The 17,807-nt window shown below is 42.7% G+C and overlaps 1 protein-coding gene across 2 annotated transcripts in view; it reads left to right on the top strand.

The window, feature by feature from the left end:
* LOC128913724 (cytosolic carboxypeptidase 6-like) overlaps window positions 1-17,807 on the top strand; it is a 335,261-nt gene that overhangs the window by 166,066 nt on the left and 151,388 nt on the right. For both annotated transcript variants that reach the window (XM_054211794.1, XM_054211795.1), the window contains one exon: window positions 5,066-5,177. In XM_054211794.1, the coding sequence (XP_054067769.1) occupies window positions 5,066-5,177 (112 nt within the window). The remainder of the gene's footprint in view (window positions 1-5,065; window positions 5,178-17,807) is intronic.

Below are 17,807 nucleotides of genomic sequence, written 5' to 3'. Positions count from 1 at the left end.
AGGTGTAGAGTTGATTTGTAAAATGTCGTGAATATATCAGGTTTAAAATTATATATTTATTAAAAGAAGCAAGTCTTCCATGTGTTCCCCTTGTATTCGCGCTCTCATCCTACACACCTACTCTTCTTGCACGATATTGCAGGCTGCGGTCTCCCAGCAGTTTCTTGCTATAACTCTTGCTGCGAAGAAGTGCAACAATAGAGACCAATTACCCTCTGTCTCCACTCTTATTGCAATAAGCCTGAGGGAAAAAAAAAAAGCGAGTGCACCCCTTCCCCCCACTACCTTTTCAATTTCAAATCCTAACCCTGTTGGTATTGCCATTTGTGGATTTGAACTCCCTGGCTTTGTGCGCGGCATTATCTGGAGATTCACCTGGTACTGATCCAATGAACCAACGCAACCTTACAAAGCTGAAGGGAAGAGTGTAGAGTTCTCTTTGTAATAAATCATATGCCATGAAAAAGGATTTCTTTAACTCCTTTCCTCCATTATTCTCCATATCTCACCTTGTGGAAATGGGTCTGTTAGTGAGAGACTTGGACTCACATAGTAGGGAAAACGAACAGGGGAGGGAGAACTGAAATGAAAGGAAGGCAGAGTTCCTGGAGGTTTCCGTAACTTGGGGACTCCAGAAAGAAGAGGCACAACCTGCAAGAATAGGAAGCAGCCCTAAAAATAAACCCAGCATAGGGTATGGTACTAAACCTTCCTCAGTACTAGAAATGGACAAGGATGTTTTCATTAAAGCAGCTGCATAAGACATCATTGAAAACAGTGCTGAGCCCCCAGAGTCAAGGAGGTTCTGTCCAGATAATTGCCCAGCAAGCTGAACGCTGGTCTGAACATCTTTGGTTTTACAGAGTTGAGCTGGTAACCTCTTGAGATCTGGCTGTCTCCCAAGTAGGGAGGGATGAATGCTGCAAAATGTTTCAGTTTCCATTGCAATTTTGAAACTCATTTGCTTTGACTGAATTTGCACTGTGTTTATGTAAATTTATAAACACTCTAATAAATTTATCTACTTATAGAGAACAGAAATTTTAGAAAAAGGCTGGAGAACGTTTGTGAAATGCAAATTCTAATTCAACAAGTATAATCGCAGAACCTGATTTAAATGTACATTCAGTCACAATGCAGAAACATAGTATGTGGTCTGTATATCTAGCAAACCCTAAAAAGCATAATCCAAAATTCAAACAGTTGTTAAGAGCTAAAATATTTTAAATTACATACATGTCGGTTTTTGTGGCAGCAATGACTATGTGACACACAACCCAGGTTGTCACAATATGAATGATGACCACAACCAGGTAATAGTAGTTTGCTACTTTGCTTGTTATAGAAAGCTCACCTACTTCTGATTATATGTTTTTTTCTAACCTATAAGAGTCTGTGCCAGCACGTCATTCTTATCTGGCTCCGTGTCGATATTACCTGGCACATTTATAAAAGCATTCATGGGCATGGCCGTTAGACCTCATGGCACGGGCCGTTCTCCAGTGGCCTTACTCTGGAAACATTCACCTGCTCCAGCCCTCGCTAATTTTGAAGCTGCTTTTGTCTTCCCTTGCACCTCTTGGAGTCTGTAATGTCTCCTGTTTTGCTCTCCTCCATATTCCCTTTCAAAGACCATTCTTAAACAGTCCTTTGATATAATTTAGGGGGTTTTCTCCTTTTTTAATTTTGTGCTGAACACATTAGTTTATTTACTGCACAAAATAAAGCTAATCTATATAGGACAGATTTGGAGGCCCTTCCTAAATCTGGGGAACATTTATAGTCACATGAGGAACCCTACTGGAGCTAATGACAACACTTGCACCCTGAGTAAGAGAGCTGGTCTCAAATATTGAAAGATCCTGTATTATATTGGAACACGGTTGTTTCCCATTGGAGAGCTGCTGTTTCCAGAGTACGCGTATATTTCTACTTTGCCTACCCAGTGCCTGAAGCAGCAGGTAAACAGTTAAGCAATGGAAGCAGCAAGCAACGTGTACTAGAAATGAGCTGGTTTAAGATCGGTAGGGGGAATTAAAAAGCAGTGCAAGATGCAATTTTTAAGTTATCCTGTTCAAGTTCTTGGATTGGAAGTATTAGCCACAAAGGAGATCCCATCATCTGGGAGCAAGAGAATATAATGAATGCAGGATCTGTAATAGGCATGTGGGGGACTCTTACCGTATGTTTTGGTCATGTCCTGATATACGTGAGCTTTGGGAGACAGTTCTACATGTAATAGAGTCAATAATCAAATCTGAAGTACCAAGGAACACAACTTGATGCTTCCTTAGAGAGACCACAAGTTTGCAACAGATGAAAAAAGAGAGAATGTGGTAGATACAAATTTGTCTTTAGGCAAAAAGGAAAGAAAAAAGACTTAAAAACGGGGGGGGAAGAAAATTTTACACTGTTCCCAGACTGGAAAGAAACAGTAATGCCTACATCAGAAATTCAATTAATTGTTGTTACATTGATAAAGATGTGATATACCACAACAAAGACTAGCAAAATGATATTTGTAAATTAATTTGGGTTCCTATTAAATGGAGCTCAGAGGACCTTCCCAAATGAATAACTTGTTTGTCAAGTATTGCTTCCTTCTGTTTATAAAGTCTTCTCAAGAAAAGACAACTATTTTCGACTGCTCTTGTTGCTTGAAATGCATTAGGAGATTCATCACTAACCAGACATTCATGGCAAATTCAAATATTGCAAATTGCAATGCCTTAGTATCTTACAGGAATTAGATATCGCTTACTTCTGTTCCCTATAGGGATGGCTTATATAAAGTTATGTAAAAAGTACCAAACCCCAAATTTAATATTGACAATCCACGTTTGAATTTAAAAGTTGCTTTTGGTGCTCTGTATCTTGGCCACTTCAATATGCTTTGGAGATGAACATAATGGAATCAAAATATACTTGTTTTCTGTAGTGTTATTAGTTTCAAATATTCTTAAAACAAAATGCAAATGGGACACATTAACCATATAAGGGGATATGATTTCAGGTTCTGATCTCTCAAGAAAGTTATCCTGTAGAGTGAGCATGCTGTTTTCTTGCGAACTGTGCCAAAATACAGAAAAACTCATGATGATCACCACAGTTTCTGGGTTTGTTAAATGAAAAACTCATTCCTGAGATTCTGCTCTTATACCAGTTTTATCCCAGTGTAATTCCACCTACGTCTCTGGAAGTACTTCTAGTTTTATATTAATGTCTGTGAGTTCAAAAGAAGATAGGATTTAGTAGAACCGAGTGGAGAGAGTTTGCGGGAAGAAAAAAAAAAAAAAAGCTGGGAGAGAAATCCTATATAATATGTTTTACTTTATAGTGGGATGGAGACAACTTTCAGAGTTGTCTGTGGAATTGTGGCTGTTGGACTGTCCAGAGAAGAAATCTATCTGTTCTCTAGACAAGCAGACAAGTGACCATCAAGACAAGGATGGTCATCTTCCCCACAGCGAGCCATCCGGCTCGTCTGTACACCAAATCAGCAGTGATGGAGTCGCAGAGCTGGCAGTCGGGTGTTTGAACTCCCAGACAGCCTGATGGTTGGGTTGTCAGGGAGCCAAGCTCCTGCCTGCTTAGCTTCCCGTAAGAATTCCCATAAGAGAAATATCCTGTTAACTTTGTATTTTTTGGTTCATAGGAAAATATTCATTCATCGTTTTTGGAAATGAATTTAATCATCTGGTTTCATCCCCTCACTTTTCTTAGCATTCCACCTCTCGGTCTTATTTTCTATTTGGGTTTGACGTATGCAATCATTTGTTTCAGCTGTTAGAGAAGTGAGGCATTTTCCTTTCTTTTTGCCAATTAAACTTATGGTTTTTGGTCATCAGATTCTTAGAATCTTTGTCAAAGGAGAGCGCTACTGGAGTAAATCTCTATTGTTTGCATAGGTGTGTTTAAAAGATTAAGGCTGAACAGACATTCTCATAATAGACCAGGGATCAATGAAAGCTCTTCTTTTCTCAAGAAGCTTTAAGGCTTAGCAGTGTGGTTAATTTTTTTTTTTTTTGATTATTTGTTTTAAATATAGAGGAAGTTGCATCTCTACCCGGGCTTTTATTATTTGTGGGGTCATTCATAGAATTCCTGGGCAAGATCTACCCAAAGTCCACTGGTCCCAACCTCAGCTTGAGACAATGGAAGAGACTTTTCTTCCTGCTGGTGAAAGTGGCCACAGATTGCGTAGGTGATCTCTGCAGCAGGCAAGGGACACGATTTCCCCCTCCCGTTTGTACCACTTCTAGCTTTTTTAATTTCTTCTGTGTTCGCTCCAACAGCAGCCCATTAAGTTTCAAAGGGACTGCCCAAAGAATGGGATATTACTCCGTGGGACTGGGAGCAGCAGAATTAAACTCAAGCCAGTGTACTGAGAGCGATATGAGTCAGGGCAGGAAGGAGAAGCCAAGGTGGCATACATGCTTCAAGGCCCACAAGATCTGATGGCCAATAAGCGTTTTAGCTTAGTGTCTTGGTTGGCTAACTTTTGTGTAGGCAATTGCGGGAGGGGAAGAGACTGAGGCCCTGGGTTAGTGGAACAATTACATTCATGCTTTAAATCCCTTAAGCACATACTTAATGGCCATTGATTTCAATGCTCTTAACAGCTTTGCTGAGTCAAGGCCTGACGGAGGGCAAAGTAAAGGCCTGGTGATGCCGTTTATGTATCACCCTCATAGCTATAGACCCCCCGGCTAGAGATGGAAGAGAAGGAAACCTTGAAGGCCAAACAGGGTCTTTCAGTGCCAGCGTGGCAAGCTGGCAAAAGGCAAAGGATAGAGCGTGAGCATATGTGTTGTGGAGGGGAAGAAGGCTGAATGACCAAAGCTCAGTTGACACTCTGCTCTTCACGTGATTTCTAAAAGTGGCTATTGCTGCAGGCTTTCCTCATCCTTGGGGGAGCATTTGCTTTGGTTTATTTTCCATGAGAATAACTTGTTTAAATACATCAGCTGAAGAATATAGCTCTAATTCTGCAGCTGAAGCCAGAAGAGGCTGCAGCCCATATATGTCCCTTGTGTGTCTCTTTTTTTTTTGTGTGTGTGCGCAGGTGCTCCCTGATGGGGTTTGATTTAAACCGGCACTGGGCAAATCCATCTCCCTGGGCTCATCCCACACTGCACGGAGTGAAACAGCTCATCATTGAGATGTACAACAATCCGGTGAGTGGGGAAAGGTGATGCCGGAACAGCCGCTTGCTGAGGTACCAGCTTCTCTCCTGCTGCAGGGTTGTGCAAGATGCCAGTAACTCCGATGTGTCTTAATCTAGTGTCAAACCAAAATAAGAGAGAAGTAAGCAAACACCACCACCCCCCACAGCATGAAATCAGGGAACATTTGTGTCTTTTGTCACAGGAAGCATCAGAGCGGAGAGAGGAAGTGAAACGAAGCTCAGCTCGGATTAAATATGGACTAATTCTGAAAGCAGGGCCTAAATTCAATCGAGCTGCTCTCGTGATGTCCTGAGCTGGATTCAAAACAGCAGGCCCCCCAAATTGAATTACTGAATGGCATTGATGTTTAATCCAGAGCTCCGGCAGGGGTTGCTATGTAGCGTGCAGAGCAGGAGGGGGATAATATTTGCAAATATTATATAAACACTCACGCACACACTCATGCTCACTCGGAGAAGCAGAGGTGTTCTTGAAGGTGAAATCTTAGCTAATCAGAGGAGATGGATTGCAGAGAATATGGAGAAGAGGAGTGGGAGGGAGGCAGACAGATATTGAATGTTTGACATCAAAACGCAGAAGGATTATTGAATGTGGCACCTAAGAAAAACTGCTGAACAAAGATGGAGATGGGGAGGAAAAAATCACTGCCAAAAAAATAAGAGGAGATTTTTATAGGTGATTTTTTTCTTTATGGAATTCCTGGTATTTGTCCTTTCTTTTTTGCTTCCCATTATGGAGGTGACATTTGTATCTTTAATTCCATGTTTAGCTTCAGGGCAGGTCAGTGACGAGTGGCGTTCCCCAGGGGTCAGTACTGGGTCCAGTCCTCTTCAATATATTCATCAATGACCTGGATGGAGGGGATAGAGTGCACCCTCAGCAAGTTTGACGATGACACAAAGCTGGGGGCGGTGGCTGACACACCGGAAGGCTGTGCCGCCATACAGAGAGACCTGGACAGGCTGGAGAGTTGGGCAGAGAGGAACCTTATGAAATTCAACAAGGGCAAGTGTAGGGTGCTGCACCTGGGGAGGAATAACCCCCTGCACCAGGACAGGTTGGGGGCTGACCTGCTGAGGAACGGCTTGGGGTAAAGAAACCTGGGAGTCCTGGTGGACAGGAGGATGACCATGAGCCAGCAATGTGCCCTTGTGGCCAAGAAGGCCAATGGCACCCTGGGGTGCATCAAGAAGAGTGTGGCCAGGAGGTCGAGGGAGGTCATCCTCCCCCTCTACTCTGCCCTGGTGAGGCCGCACCTGGAGTGCTGTGTCTAGTTCTGGGCTCTCCGGTTCAAGAGGGACAGGGAACTGCTGGATAGGGTGCAGCAGAGAGACACCAAGATGATTAGGGGACTGGAACACCTCTCTGATGAAGAAAGGATGAGGGATTTGTGTCTCTTCAGTCTGGAAAAAAGACGGCCGAGGGGGGACCTTATCAACACTTATAAATACTTAAAGGGTGGGTGTCAGGAGGATGGGGCCAGGATCTTTTCAGTGGTGCCTGGCGACAGGACAAGAGGTAATGGGCACAAACTTGAGCATAGGAAGCTCCACCTAAACATGAGGAGGAACTTCTTTACTTTGAGGGTGGCAGAGCACTGGAACAGGCTGCCCAGAGAGGTGGTGGAGTCTCCAACTCTGGAGACATTCAAAACCCGCCTGGACGCGTTCCTGTGCAGCCTGCTCTGGGTGACCCTGCTCTGGCAGGGGGTTGGACTAGATGATCTCCAGAGGTCCCTTCCAACTCTATGAATCTATGAAGTTTTGCTGATTCATTTTTTTAATTTATTTTTTATTTCTGTTATTGTGAAAAAGGACCTGGTTTGCCTTGCTAATAAAGAAAGAGGATTCTTACCCCTGGCTACATCATGTGTAGCATAAGAGCTCCTTTAATATAAGTCCTGGTGCTTCTAATACATCTTAACTGAACTTTTCCTCTTACAGCTAGTAGTAATACCTGTACAGAAGGGATTTTAGGTACAAGGAAGATAGGTTAATAGATAAGGTTCTTGCATATGGAGTGGAATCCAATAACATGGAAAATATTTTCTTAGACTGCTAATTGTTTGGCACAGAATTTTTCTTTCTATCCTGTTTGTGCAGCACCTGGCATTATGCCTGTGACCAAGGCTCCTAAGTCCTGCTGCATTAGAGTGACTAAGGTGGAAAGTAAAGAAAGGTGCTTTACAGCCAGCCTGATCTTTCCTCTGTCTCCTATCCCAAATAGCAAGACAATTTTCCTTGTAGATGATGGAGAGAGCATGCAGGCTTCTTTGTTTGAGAAGAAAGTTTTTTTTTTCCAAGAATAAAGAGGTCCTTAAACATTACAAGAAGGTTGCGTGTAGGGAAATGCTTGTAGCTAGTAAAGCAACAAATCCTGACATTATTAAAAGTCACTGTCATTAAAAATATAGCCATTCTTGGGGAGGTGGGGGAATTCTTCTCATCTTTGTCTCATTCCTGGGAAGCTTTGAAAACTCTGGTAGTTTCCAGCTGCCCTATGTGTGAAGAACGAATTTATTTGCTGTGGTGGCTAAAATGAAAAATCAAAAGAAATGTTTGGTCAGAATTGGTCCGAAATGGAAATCTTTTTTTTTTTCCTCCACCTCTCCCCAGTGATCAACCTGAGATGAACCAGTTCCAGTTCATTTCCTTCTGAGGGAAAGAAAAAGGACCTTTCAAATACAAGCGTAACATTTCATTTTCAGGGTTATTTAATTTTTTTAAAAATACTATTTAGGAACCTTTTTTTTTTTTTTTATATTAAACTACCAGCAAAGTTCAGGTGGCTCTTCAGTTTCATTTCTCAGTGAATTAGCTACTCACCAAAAAACCTTCTTGTCTAGTTTTATCATCCCCTAGTCAATACCAGCCTTTCTGACAGTTTTAGAGACCCTCAGCGATACAGTGCAGTATAAAGGATTATTGTTTTTTTCAGGCAATACCAGATTCTTAGTCCCTCTGATCCGATCCAAGTAATATTTGTACGAACAGACCATATCCAAAGTGCTGGGACAAAAGGGGAAAACATGCCAGCTGCCTCAGAGACAGGGCATGGGATTGTATGCGTGCCTCCTGCTTTAGCAATGACTGGGTTTATTACGATAAAAAAAAAAAGAAAAATAAGATAAAATATTAAGAGATTTAAAAAATCCCCCCCTCCCCTCCTGACGGAGTGCTAGAATGAAAACCTGCTTTGAATCACTTCAGGCTGCTAAAGGTTTTAAAGACTGTCCGGGTGCAGAGTGTAACTTTTGGATGAGTAGCACGTGATAGATGGTTGGCTGCAGGCATACGTGAACCAGTTGCAGGGGGGCTGCTGTCAAACTGCGACAGATCGGGCATCAGGCATTTGAACACGTCTGTCCTGCCGCCCTCTCCTCACCTGAAGTCTCCCCACGCTGGGGGATACGAAATGAAATAAAATGCAACGTAAGGTTCCCCGCAAAATAACGTAATAAAAAAATAATCTTCCTCCTTCCCATTCTAGACAAGATCTGCTGTGAGGAGCTGCCCACAAGAGATTGGATTGTTTAAAGCGGAGGAAGTTCAGCTTCATGTTGCTATTGTGGAATGGCTCAGTGCAGGCCTTTTAGATGTATTCATTCCCTTAAATCATTTAAGGAAAATTAGCTGCCGTAAGAGCATAAAACCACATTTTAAATATTGCTGGATGGGAGAATTTTTCTTGTGCTGCTGCAGTATGGAAGATAAGCTGTTTCCTTTGAAAAAAAAGTTCATTCTGGAGGGGGGAGGATGACTGACACAGAAATAAGTGAAGTGGGTATGAGGCGCACACACACAATGCCATAGCTACAGTGATTCCAGCGCTGAGTGGTCCAAGGCTAAGTGTTTACTGTAGCTACTGTATAAAAATAAACCAAAGCACCTGTGGTTCTCTATTCTTCTGGGTTTTACAAAGTGTGCTTATTTTTAAAGTGTTTCAAATTCCATAACGACTGTATCATCTTTAGGAGGGAGTGGGTGGGTCAAGAAATCCGAGAACGATAGGAAGCTTTTGATCTCCGTGTCACTGCTTTTGAAACAGTCACTCACGACGGTAAGTCGCTGTCATTGTCCTGGCCTGTGTGAAGTGAGGGGTTATTCTCAACTGTTTCTAGTGGTGTCGGTCTTGCAGATAAGCCCAAAGTGACAGACTTGCTCTTCTAGATTATGTGTTGTTGGCTGAGGATATTTCTGTTCTTAAGTACCTTTCCCTGCCCATTTGCCAGACATCACCACCTTCCCACCTCTCCACCAGACAATGTGTGTAGACGGTTCCCCTGTCCATGCTGGAGCAGGTTAGAGGAATTAGCTCAGAAAATGAATGCATTGTTCAAACCAGCTCAACTGACTTTTGTCTGAAGTACATCAAAGGATGTTCATATGAGCTGTTCCAACAGCTGAACTGTGGGGCCAGTAAGTTCTGTTTGGGCATGATAACACGCTTCATGTGGAGAGCTGTTTGGAGAATGAATGTCTAGGTAAGGAGTCTAATAAAGCATATATGCACAGCTAGATTTAAACACGTGAACAATCTGATTGAATTCAGCAGTGTTCCTTGTGTGCTTGCAGTTAAGCAGGTGCTTAAGCATGTTTTGGACTGGGGATCAAGTGCTCAGCACTGGCAAGCTCAGAATACGGATGCTCTGTGGAGATCAAACAGTCCTTATCTGTGGGATAACACGAAGCCCCAGAGACAGAGAGAGCAGTAGAACGGCTTGATTGTGAACAGGTTTTATGTGGCCATCCAGCATTTTTCCCGACAAGAAAATGCACTCTTTAAAACAGGTTTAATGAGTGAACTTATGTAGCGTGTTCAGCGTCAGCTCAGTCCCCTTGAGTATGTGCATTGTGATATGGTCTTTAATCATAGGGGCTCACGTTATTCTCTCAGCTAGACCCCTGCTTCACTGAGTTCTCCAAATGGAAAACTTTCACATAATAAGCAGCTATTCAGTGTTTTGTTTTAGCTTCAGTGTTCATTGTGCAGCCCTGTCCTGTATTTACTGTGCGCTATTCAGATCCTGCTCTGAGGACGGAATTGTTAATGTCCTCGTGGGCTTTTTTGTTTTCCTCATTGCTATACCCTGGGAGCATTTCAGAAGCGTTAATTATTTTTGGGAGACCCCTGTGAGAGACAAGTACGTTATCCTTATATGGATAGGAAACAGAGGCAGAGACAGTTATGATCAGAAGTACCTACTCATTTGAGATAGATAATTTAGGATGTTTGGGATCAGATTTGTTTCACGTCATTCACCAAGGCTTGATAAGTTCACTATCTTGTTTCTGCCCCTTCCTTCTCTGAAGAAGATTGGGATAGACTATTTCTGTAATTTGAAGTTCTTAGGACCTAGAAGACAAGGAATAAGCTGAATGAGGTCATTACAATTAAAGAGGAAGTGATCAGTGACCTGCTACACGGCTTGAATGTGCACAAGTCTATGGGACTGGATGGGCTACATCCAAGAGTGCTGAAAGAGTTGGCAGATGTGCTCGCCAAGCCACTTTCCATTATTTACCTCAAGTCACGGCTAACTGGGGAGGTCCCAATGGACTGGAGGGTAGCAAATGTAGCACCCATCTACAGAAAAGGCAGAAAGAAGGATCCAGGAAACTATAGGCCTGTCAGTCTGACCTCGGTAGCAGGGAAGGTCACGGAGCAGATCATCTTGAGTGCCATTACAAGTCATATAATGGACAAGCAGGGGATCAGGCCTAGTCAGCATGGGTTTATGAAAGGCAGGTCCTGCCTGACGAACCTGATCTCCTTCTATGACAAGATGACCCGATTATTGGATGAGGGAAAGGCTGTGGACACTGTCTACCTAGATTTTCGAAAAGCATTTGACACTGTTCCCCATAGAATTCTCATGGAAAAACTGGCGGCTCATGGCCTGGATGAGCATACGATCTGCCGGATCAAGCACTGGCTGGATGGGCGGTCCCAAAGAGCGGTGGTCAATGGAGTTAAATCCAGCTGGCGGACGGTCACAAGTGGTGTCCCTCAGGGCTCCGTGTTGGGACCATTTCTGTTTAACGTCTTTATTGATGACCTTGATAAGGACATAGAGTGTATCATCAGCAAGTTTGCAGATGACACGAAGCTAAGTGGGAGTGTTGATCTGCATGAGGATAGGGAGGCTCTACAGAGAGACTTGGATAGATTGGACCGATGGGCCAATGCTAACTGTATGAGCTTCAACAAGGCCGAGTGCCGGGTCCTGCACTTGGGCCACAACAACCCCATGCATCGCCACAGGCTTGAGGAAGTGTGGCTGGAGAGCTGCCTGGCAGAAAAGGACCTGGGGTTCTAATTGACAAGTGGCTGAACACGAGTCAGCAGTGTGCCCAGGTGGCCAAGAGGGCCAATGCCATCCTGGCTTGTATTAGAAATAGTGTGACCAGCAGAAGTAGGGAGGTGATTGTCCCCCTGTACTCAGCGCTGGTGAGGCCACACCTTGAGTATTGTGTCCAGTTCTGGGCACCTCAATGCGAGAGAGATATCGAGGTGCTGGAGCGAGTGCAGAGGAGGGCAACGAAGCTGGTGAAGGGCCTGGAGAATAAATCTTATGAGGAGCGATTGAAGGAGCTGGGACTGTTTAGTTTGAGGAAGAGGAGGCTGAGGGGAGATCTCATCGCTCTCTACAACTACTTGAAAGGACATTGTAGAGAGGTTGGTGCTGGTCTCTTCTCACAGGTAATTAGTGACAGAACAAGAGGGAATGGGTTCAAGCTGCAGCAGGGTAGGTTTAGGCTGGACATTAGGAAAAAATTCTTCACAGAAAGAGTGGTTAGACACTGGAATAGGCTGCCCAGGGAGGTGGTGGAGTTGCCATCCCTGGATGTGTTTAAGACTCGTTTAGATGTGGTGTTAAGGGATATGGTGTAAGGGAGAACTTTGTAGAGTGGGGTTGATGGTTGGACTTGATGATCCCAAGGGTCTTTTCCAACCTAAATGATTCTATGAATAAGCAGCGAGTGACTGCTTGGGAAGAATCTGTTTCAAGTGATTTGCCCCCCTCAAAGGAAAACGCGGAGATGGGATGCAGTACTCCCAGGCATTCTCATTGCAACACTGTACTTTGTTTTCTTGCATCCATCTTTCTTCTGTTGTGGCTGTTTTCCACCTCCTGTTATCATTGAAGCTGGAACCCACCATTCACCTTGTGCCCTCAGTGACCTGGAGACCTGACCAAAAAGGAAACAAAAAACCACCCACCTGGGGTCTGCTCATTAATTATCATCTCCTTTGTCATGCACACATATACCAAATTCTTAAACTATTTCTGCATAGGCAACTTTTCTGTTTCCATTACTGACTTTGGCGTGCTTGACATTGCAGCCTTTACTCTTAGTACTATTCTGGGTGAGAGTTTTCATTGATTCAAAGCAAAACATCCTGCTGAAACGAAGCCCCAGCGTGCTGAAATCTGAGTCATCTGCTGGGATGGAACCTTTGGATGCACCACATAGACATCTGTCACAAGAGCTGATGAATTAACTGATAGAGGATGGCAATCTGCTATTGCTGTGGACTGGTGTGAGGGAGGGAGAGAGACACTTTGCCTGTGGGCTTTGTGGGTATCTGCTGACAACAGAATTAGTAATAAGAAAGGATGAGTAAACATAATACTGCAGGTAATGGAGGGGTGGTGTGTGTATTTAAGGCTGAATGACACCTTTTATGTTTTTGAGAAGGTTTTTTGAGATCCCATGTGCAGGCTTAAATTTGAACAAAAGTATACGATTCCAATCTCCCTGTCTCTGAGGAGGCCTTGTTTTATTCCAGGTAGGCTTGGGCGTGCAAACAGTACAACTACAGATGAATTAACATTTGTGTGATAAGTCAATGTAACTCTGAATTCTTTGGTGGATGACTACATTCCTCTCCATAAAGAGACTATATCTACTTTCTTCCAAACATACTGAACATACGCTCTTCTGGTTCTGTGTTATCGATCTCTAGACCCTTCTTTAGAGGCAGACGGATGTCCTTCACTAGGGCTGGCTCCCCTCACTACGTCATGCACCTTTGCTACTGCAGGAAGACAGTAGAGATAGCTTGGCCTCAGGAAAAGGCCTGTGCTGATCTCCGAGTTACAGCTTGTTGCTTTCTCTGCTGAAAAACCCGGATACTAGAAAGCAGGTGAGGTTGAATGTTGAGTGGTTAGTGTAGACAGTTGAAGGCAAACATGTTCTCTCCTTGACAATCTGTAACTCGTTAGAGTTGACCATATTACTCAGTTAAGTGGTTTCTCTAAGTTTTCCCATCATCATTGCCAAAGAGTAAAGGCTCAGCCCGCTCCTGTGCTCACAGACTTTCTTTTCACCTTCTCTTTCTCCCATTCTCGTACTGAGCTCTGTTCATCCCTGTCAGGAGATTACACATGTTCTTACCACTCCAGACCACGTCCTGTCTCTTTCAAAGATTCAATTCAGGAGTTAATGCTTGATGTAGGCCCTTAGTCTCTGCCCTTCTGCATACTGCTCTGATGGACCAGTGTTGCCTTCAGCCACTCTTTAGACTGGCAACAGTCAATGCTGCTGTTCAACCTACTTCTTTTCTAGGCCATCAGTAGCAGCATCTAGAGCGTACTGTCAAGGACAGTAGTTTTGACTGTGCAGCAGCAACGTTCAAAGTGTGACGTTGTGGGAGTGCTCCATGTGCTACACATCCAATCCCCAGCTTTCTTCATTATCCTGAACTTTTGTAGTGATGGGAATCAGGATCACTGTTTTTCTAGTGTCCCTGGTTATAAAGACAGTGCCATACTTTGAGGGAAGCATTCTGGTTCTGTGGAAAACTAGGTCACAAAATGAAGACTTAGAAACCTGTAAGTGGTGTTTTACAGCTTGCAGCTATCCCTAGTGGCAGGATTGCTTTAGTGACCTCTCATCCTCTCTGCCTTTGACAGTGCTACTTTCTTCACCAGACAACTCCACATTTAGAAAAATGCAGCTGGTCTCCGAGATGCAAGTACTTTGCTGGAGCGTGACATAAATTTTATTTTTGTCAGTCCTGCAAATTGTGTCAATCTTAGAGGCTCCACTTCCACTCATCTTGTGGAATGATGTTATTAGTATTACCATCAATGTGATACTGGATAGTTGACAAATAAAGTGTAATAACAGATTTTGCAAAGGTTTCATATCAAAATTGTACGCTCAGGCTTCTTATACTGTAAGCCCACAAGTAGTGTTATCTAATCTAACATTTGAATGACTGGAAGCAATTGCAATTGTTTTCTGTTCAAAAATTCTTCTTTTCCCTCATCATCTCCCCTGCTCCTGTTATAAATTGGAGCAGCAAAGTGGAATATATTTCACTGGAAAATTATAAGCTGATTCTCATTCCAGCTGAAACCAGTTTGGATGTTAATAAATGTTTGGAAATGCTGTGGGTTGGGGTTTGGTATTGCTCAGAAATCACTCAGAGCCAAACAGATCAGCTGAGGTCTGCATCATCTGGTATATGGAGTCATAACAGATTAACATAGGGTAATGAGATCTGTGGCATAACACACTACCTGGCTCCATTTTGCTGTTAGCAGAGCTCTTAAACTTCCTTCGCCAGCTAAACAACACAATAGTAATGAATAATCATTGTTAACACAATATTGAATTTTAACAACCTACTAGGAAGTGATGTTCAGATGGTTCCTCAGATATCCCAGGTTGTCATTTCTACCTGATGGTTTTGACTCAGACATCAAAACAGCTATCATCAGGCACAATTTTTTGCCAATAATTCTCAGCCTAATATAGTGCACGTTATTCCAAGTTCTTCTCGGGCAAAATAGCCAACGTGCTGCCTCTTAGTTCTCTCCTCCTGAAACTAGAAGAGATATTACCTCTTCTTATGCAGTATGTGTTCAATTGTGATAACCCTGTGGCTGCTTTCTGTGGTAATGTTTGTGTTTGTGCCAGTCTGTTGACACTGTAGAAATTCCCTGCACCACTTCTATCTTGCAAGTCCCTATTGACTGAAGTGTAACATTTTAGCATTGCAAATATCATTCCTGTTTCAGTTCTCTGTTGATCAAAACGGTAGCAAGGGCAACCTTTGTTTCACTGGTGCCAGGGCGTAATTTAACAATGCAACGTACAGATCAGTGGCTGATTCTGTGGCTTTTGCTAGTAGGTGCTTAGGATTTTGGCTCTATTTCCCACCTTATTATTGGGCTAGCACAGTAAAAGCTACTAATGCTATAGCTAACGTTATACTTCATATAGACTGCCTAAAAGTATTCCCATTAAACTTTTCCCTTTGTCAAATATGAATACATTGGGTGTCTGCTGACATAAACAAATGTGATGTGCGTGATCAGTTTGTTAGGTGCGGTATTTTCTGAGAAGCAATCTCATGAGAGTGGGAGTAAATGTTGAGAAGAATTCCTCAGTTTCTTTCACTCAATTTTAACAAATCTACTTCCACTTTGTTCTGGAGTAAACATTTTTTCTTGATCTACTAATATGTTCTGTATTTCTGCTAGGTGAAGCAGCTTCTGATCTTACCATTTTCACAGAATCCTTCCCACAGTCCTTTAAACGCGATATTTTGAGAAACTTGCTAACAGCAGAGCATGTTTGGCGCTAGAATAGTTTATTTACAGGAGATGCTGAATCTTTACCACCGAAGGGTTTTATGACAAGTATTTATTGGGAAAGGTTTCGATAGTGTGAATTCCCTTTTGAGGCAGTCAGATAGACTCAACAACCTCCACAGATTCCCTTCGTATCCCCAGTTAATCTGTGATCTTTGCCCCTTCTCTTTGATTTGTTTACAACATGTAAACTGCCTACATGTATATCTTCATGTATGTTAATGTACATATAAAATTGAATATATAGTTTCTCAGGATCTTAGGAATCTGATATTGTTAGATGAAGTTCCACCTGGAACTGTGAACTCCTCCTTAAAGCGATAGTCATGGAAGGGGGAAGTGCTGTTCAGGCCACCCTCTGCTAATAGCCTTATTTTTTGCAAAGGTTCTGGGAATTACAAGCCACGTTTCATCTAAACTAGACAGGCTTTTTGGTTGGTTTTGTTTTGATCACACTGACATATTCATAATCTAGCTCTGAATGGTATTCCACTATTTTTGTCAAATACTCTAGACTCTCCAGGGAATGTGTCTACAGCTACCAAATTTCTCTCTGCTTGTACTCAAAGCGCTAATCATATCACTGTAGTAGTAACCTCTGACACAGGTTGTGGTTTCTTCGCTTGGTTGGCTTTTTTTTTCTATCCCCATTTAGTAATGTTTGTACCTAGAACAGGAACGGTTTCTCCTAAAGTTCATCTCCCAAAGAAGAATGAAACATTTTAATCCCAGAGACTAAAGCCAAAATCTCCTTTGTTTCAACACAATGATAGTCAGGTTTTTTGTTTGTACCTAAGCTGCTGTTCTCCATTACTCAAACACTTGCTTGAAGCACCGTAGACAAATTCGTGTGTGGTTCACTATTATATATCTAGGTGAGTACCCCTTTAATTCTTTTGGTTTCTCAAATGTATTAATATTTATATCCTGTGACTTGGGGTATCTGTGCAGCAGCATTTGCAGGTTGCCGTTCTAAACATCTAAATCAGGCACACGTTTGTTTCTTTTCTGTAGTTTGCCATTCTAAGAAGTCTTTGTACTGCTGGTTTTTGTTTGGAGCAGGCACGTTAGTTATGGCCTCCACTTCGCAGCGATCTACTGTACACCTTATCTTTTCTTCCAGGTGTTTTATTGCTATTACATGGAACTCGCGTTGTTGCTTTCTTAGTTCTAGCTCAGCAGCTCTATCTCTTTCTGCAGCTCTTTAGGGCCTTTAGTCAAACTCCTCTCTCTTACCTTGGATCAAAATATTATCCATCAAAGCTTTAGTATCCTCTCTGCCATCAAAACATGGTTGTATTTTCCTGGGACATGCCTAGGGGGCTGAACACAACTCAAATATCTCTCTGAGGAAATAGTGTCTCCTAAAATAGTTTTTTGAAGATGTACAGCCATGTTCTCTGTTTTTCTAGGGGCATCTGCCAGCACCCTGCTGATGAATCAGAGCCATCTCTTCAAAGAATTTACCCCTTGTCAATGGAGGAAAATATTCCCTTTATATAACACACACTTTGGTTTTCTCTTGGTCTGAGTGTACAAGAGAGGTTCAGTATGGATTCTTTTCTTGCTTCCTTGCATCTGCTTTACACTTCTACTTTCTGTGATTCTTACAGCTGTGATGTTATCAAATTCCTCTTTTAGTATCTGCATTGGGGAGCGAGGCTTTTTTTTTAATAATTTATTTTAAGTAGCATTAATCAGGGAGTGGCAGACATGTTCAGTGCTGTGTTGAGAGTTTCCCGGAGTCTGGGAGACATGCTTAAGCTCCTCCTCATTAATTCTGGTTTCATGTTTCTCCTCCCCTTCTCTGTTTTTGCAGTGAGACGCAGGGTTTGAGATACATTTCAGTTTTTTTACCTACTTATGAAAAATTCCCCCTTTGCTTCTGCTCCTCCCCCAAGTGCTTCCATAAACTGGGTCAGAGCCAAGGTCGCTGACGAGTCTGCTTCAGTCACTGCTTGCATTTGAAGTGATGGGCACCGAGGAGAATGAGCTCCTGAGTGATAGAG

The sequence above is a fragment of the Rissa tridactyla genome, chromosome 8 (genome assembly GCF_028500815.1).
Source record: "Rissa tridactyla isolate bRisTri1 chromosome 8, bRisTri1.patW.cur.20221130, whole genome shotgun sequence".
NCBI classification, from domain to species: domain Eukaryota; kingdom Metazoa; phylum Chordata; class Aves; order Charadriiformes; family Laridae; genus Rissa; species Rissa tridactyla.
Note: the sequence above shows the minus strand (reverse complement) of the source record. Positions and strands in the feature narration are given on the sequence as shown.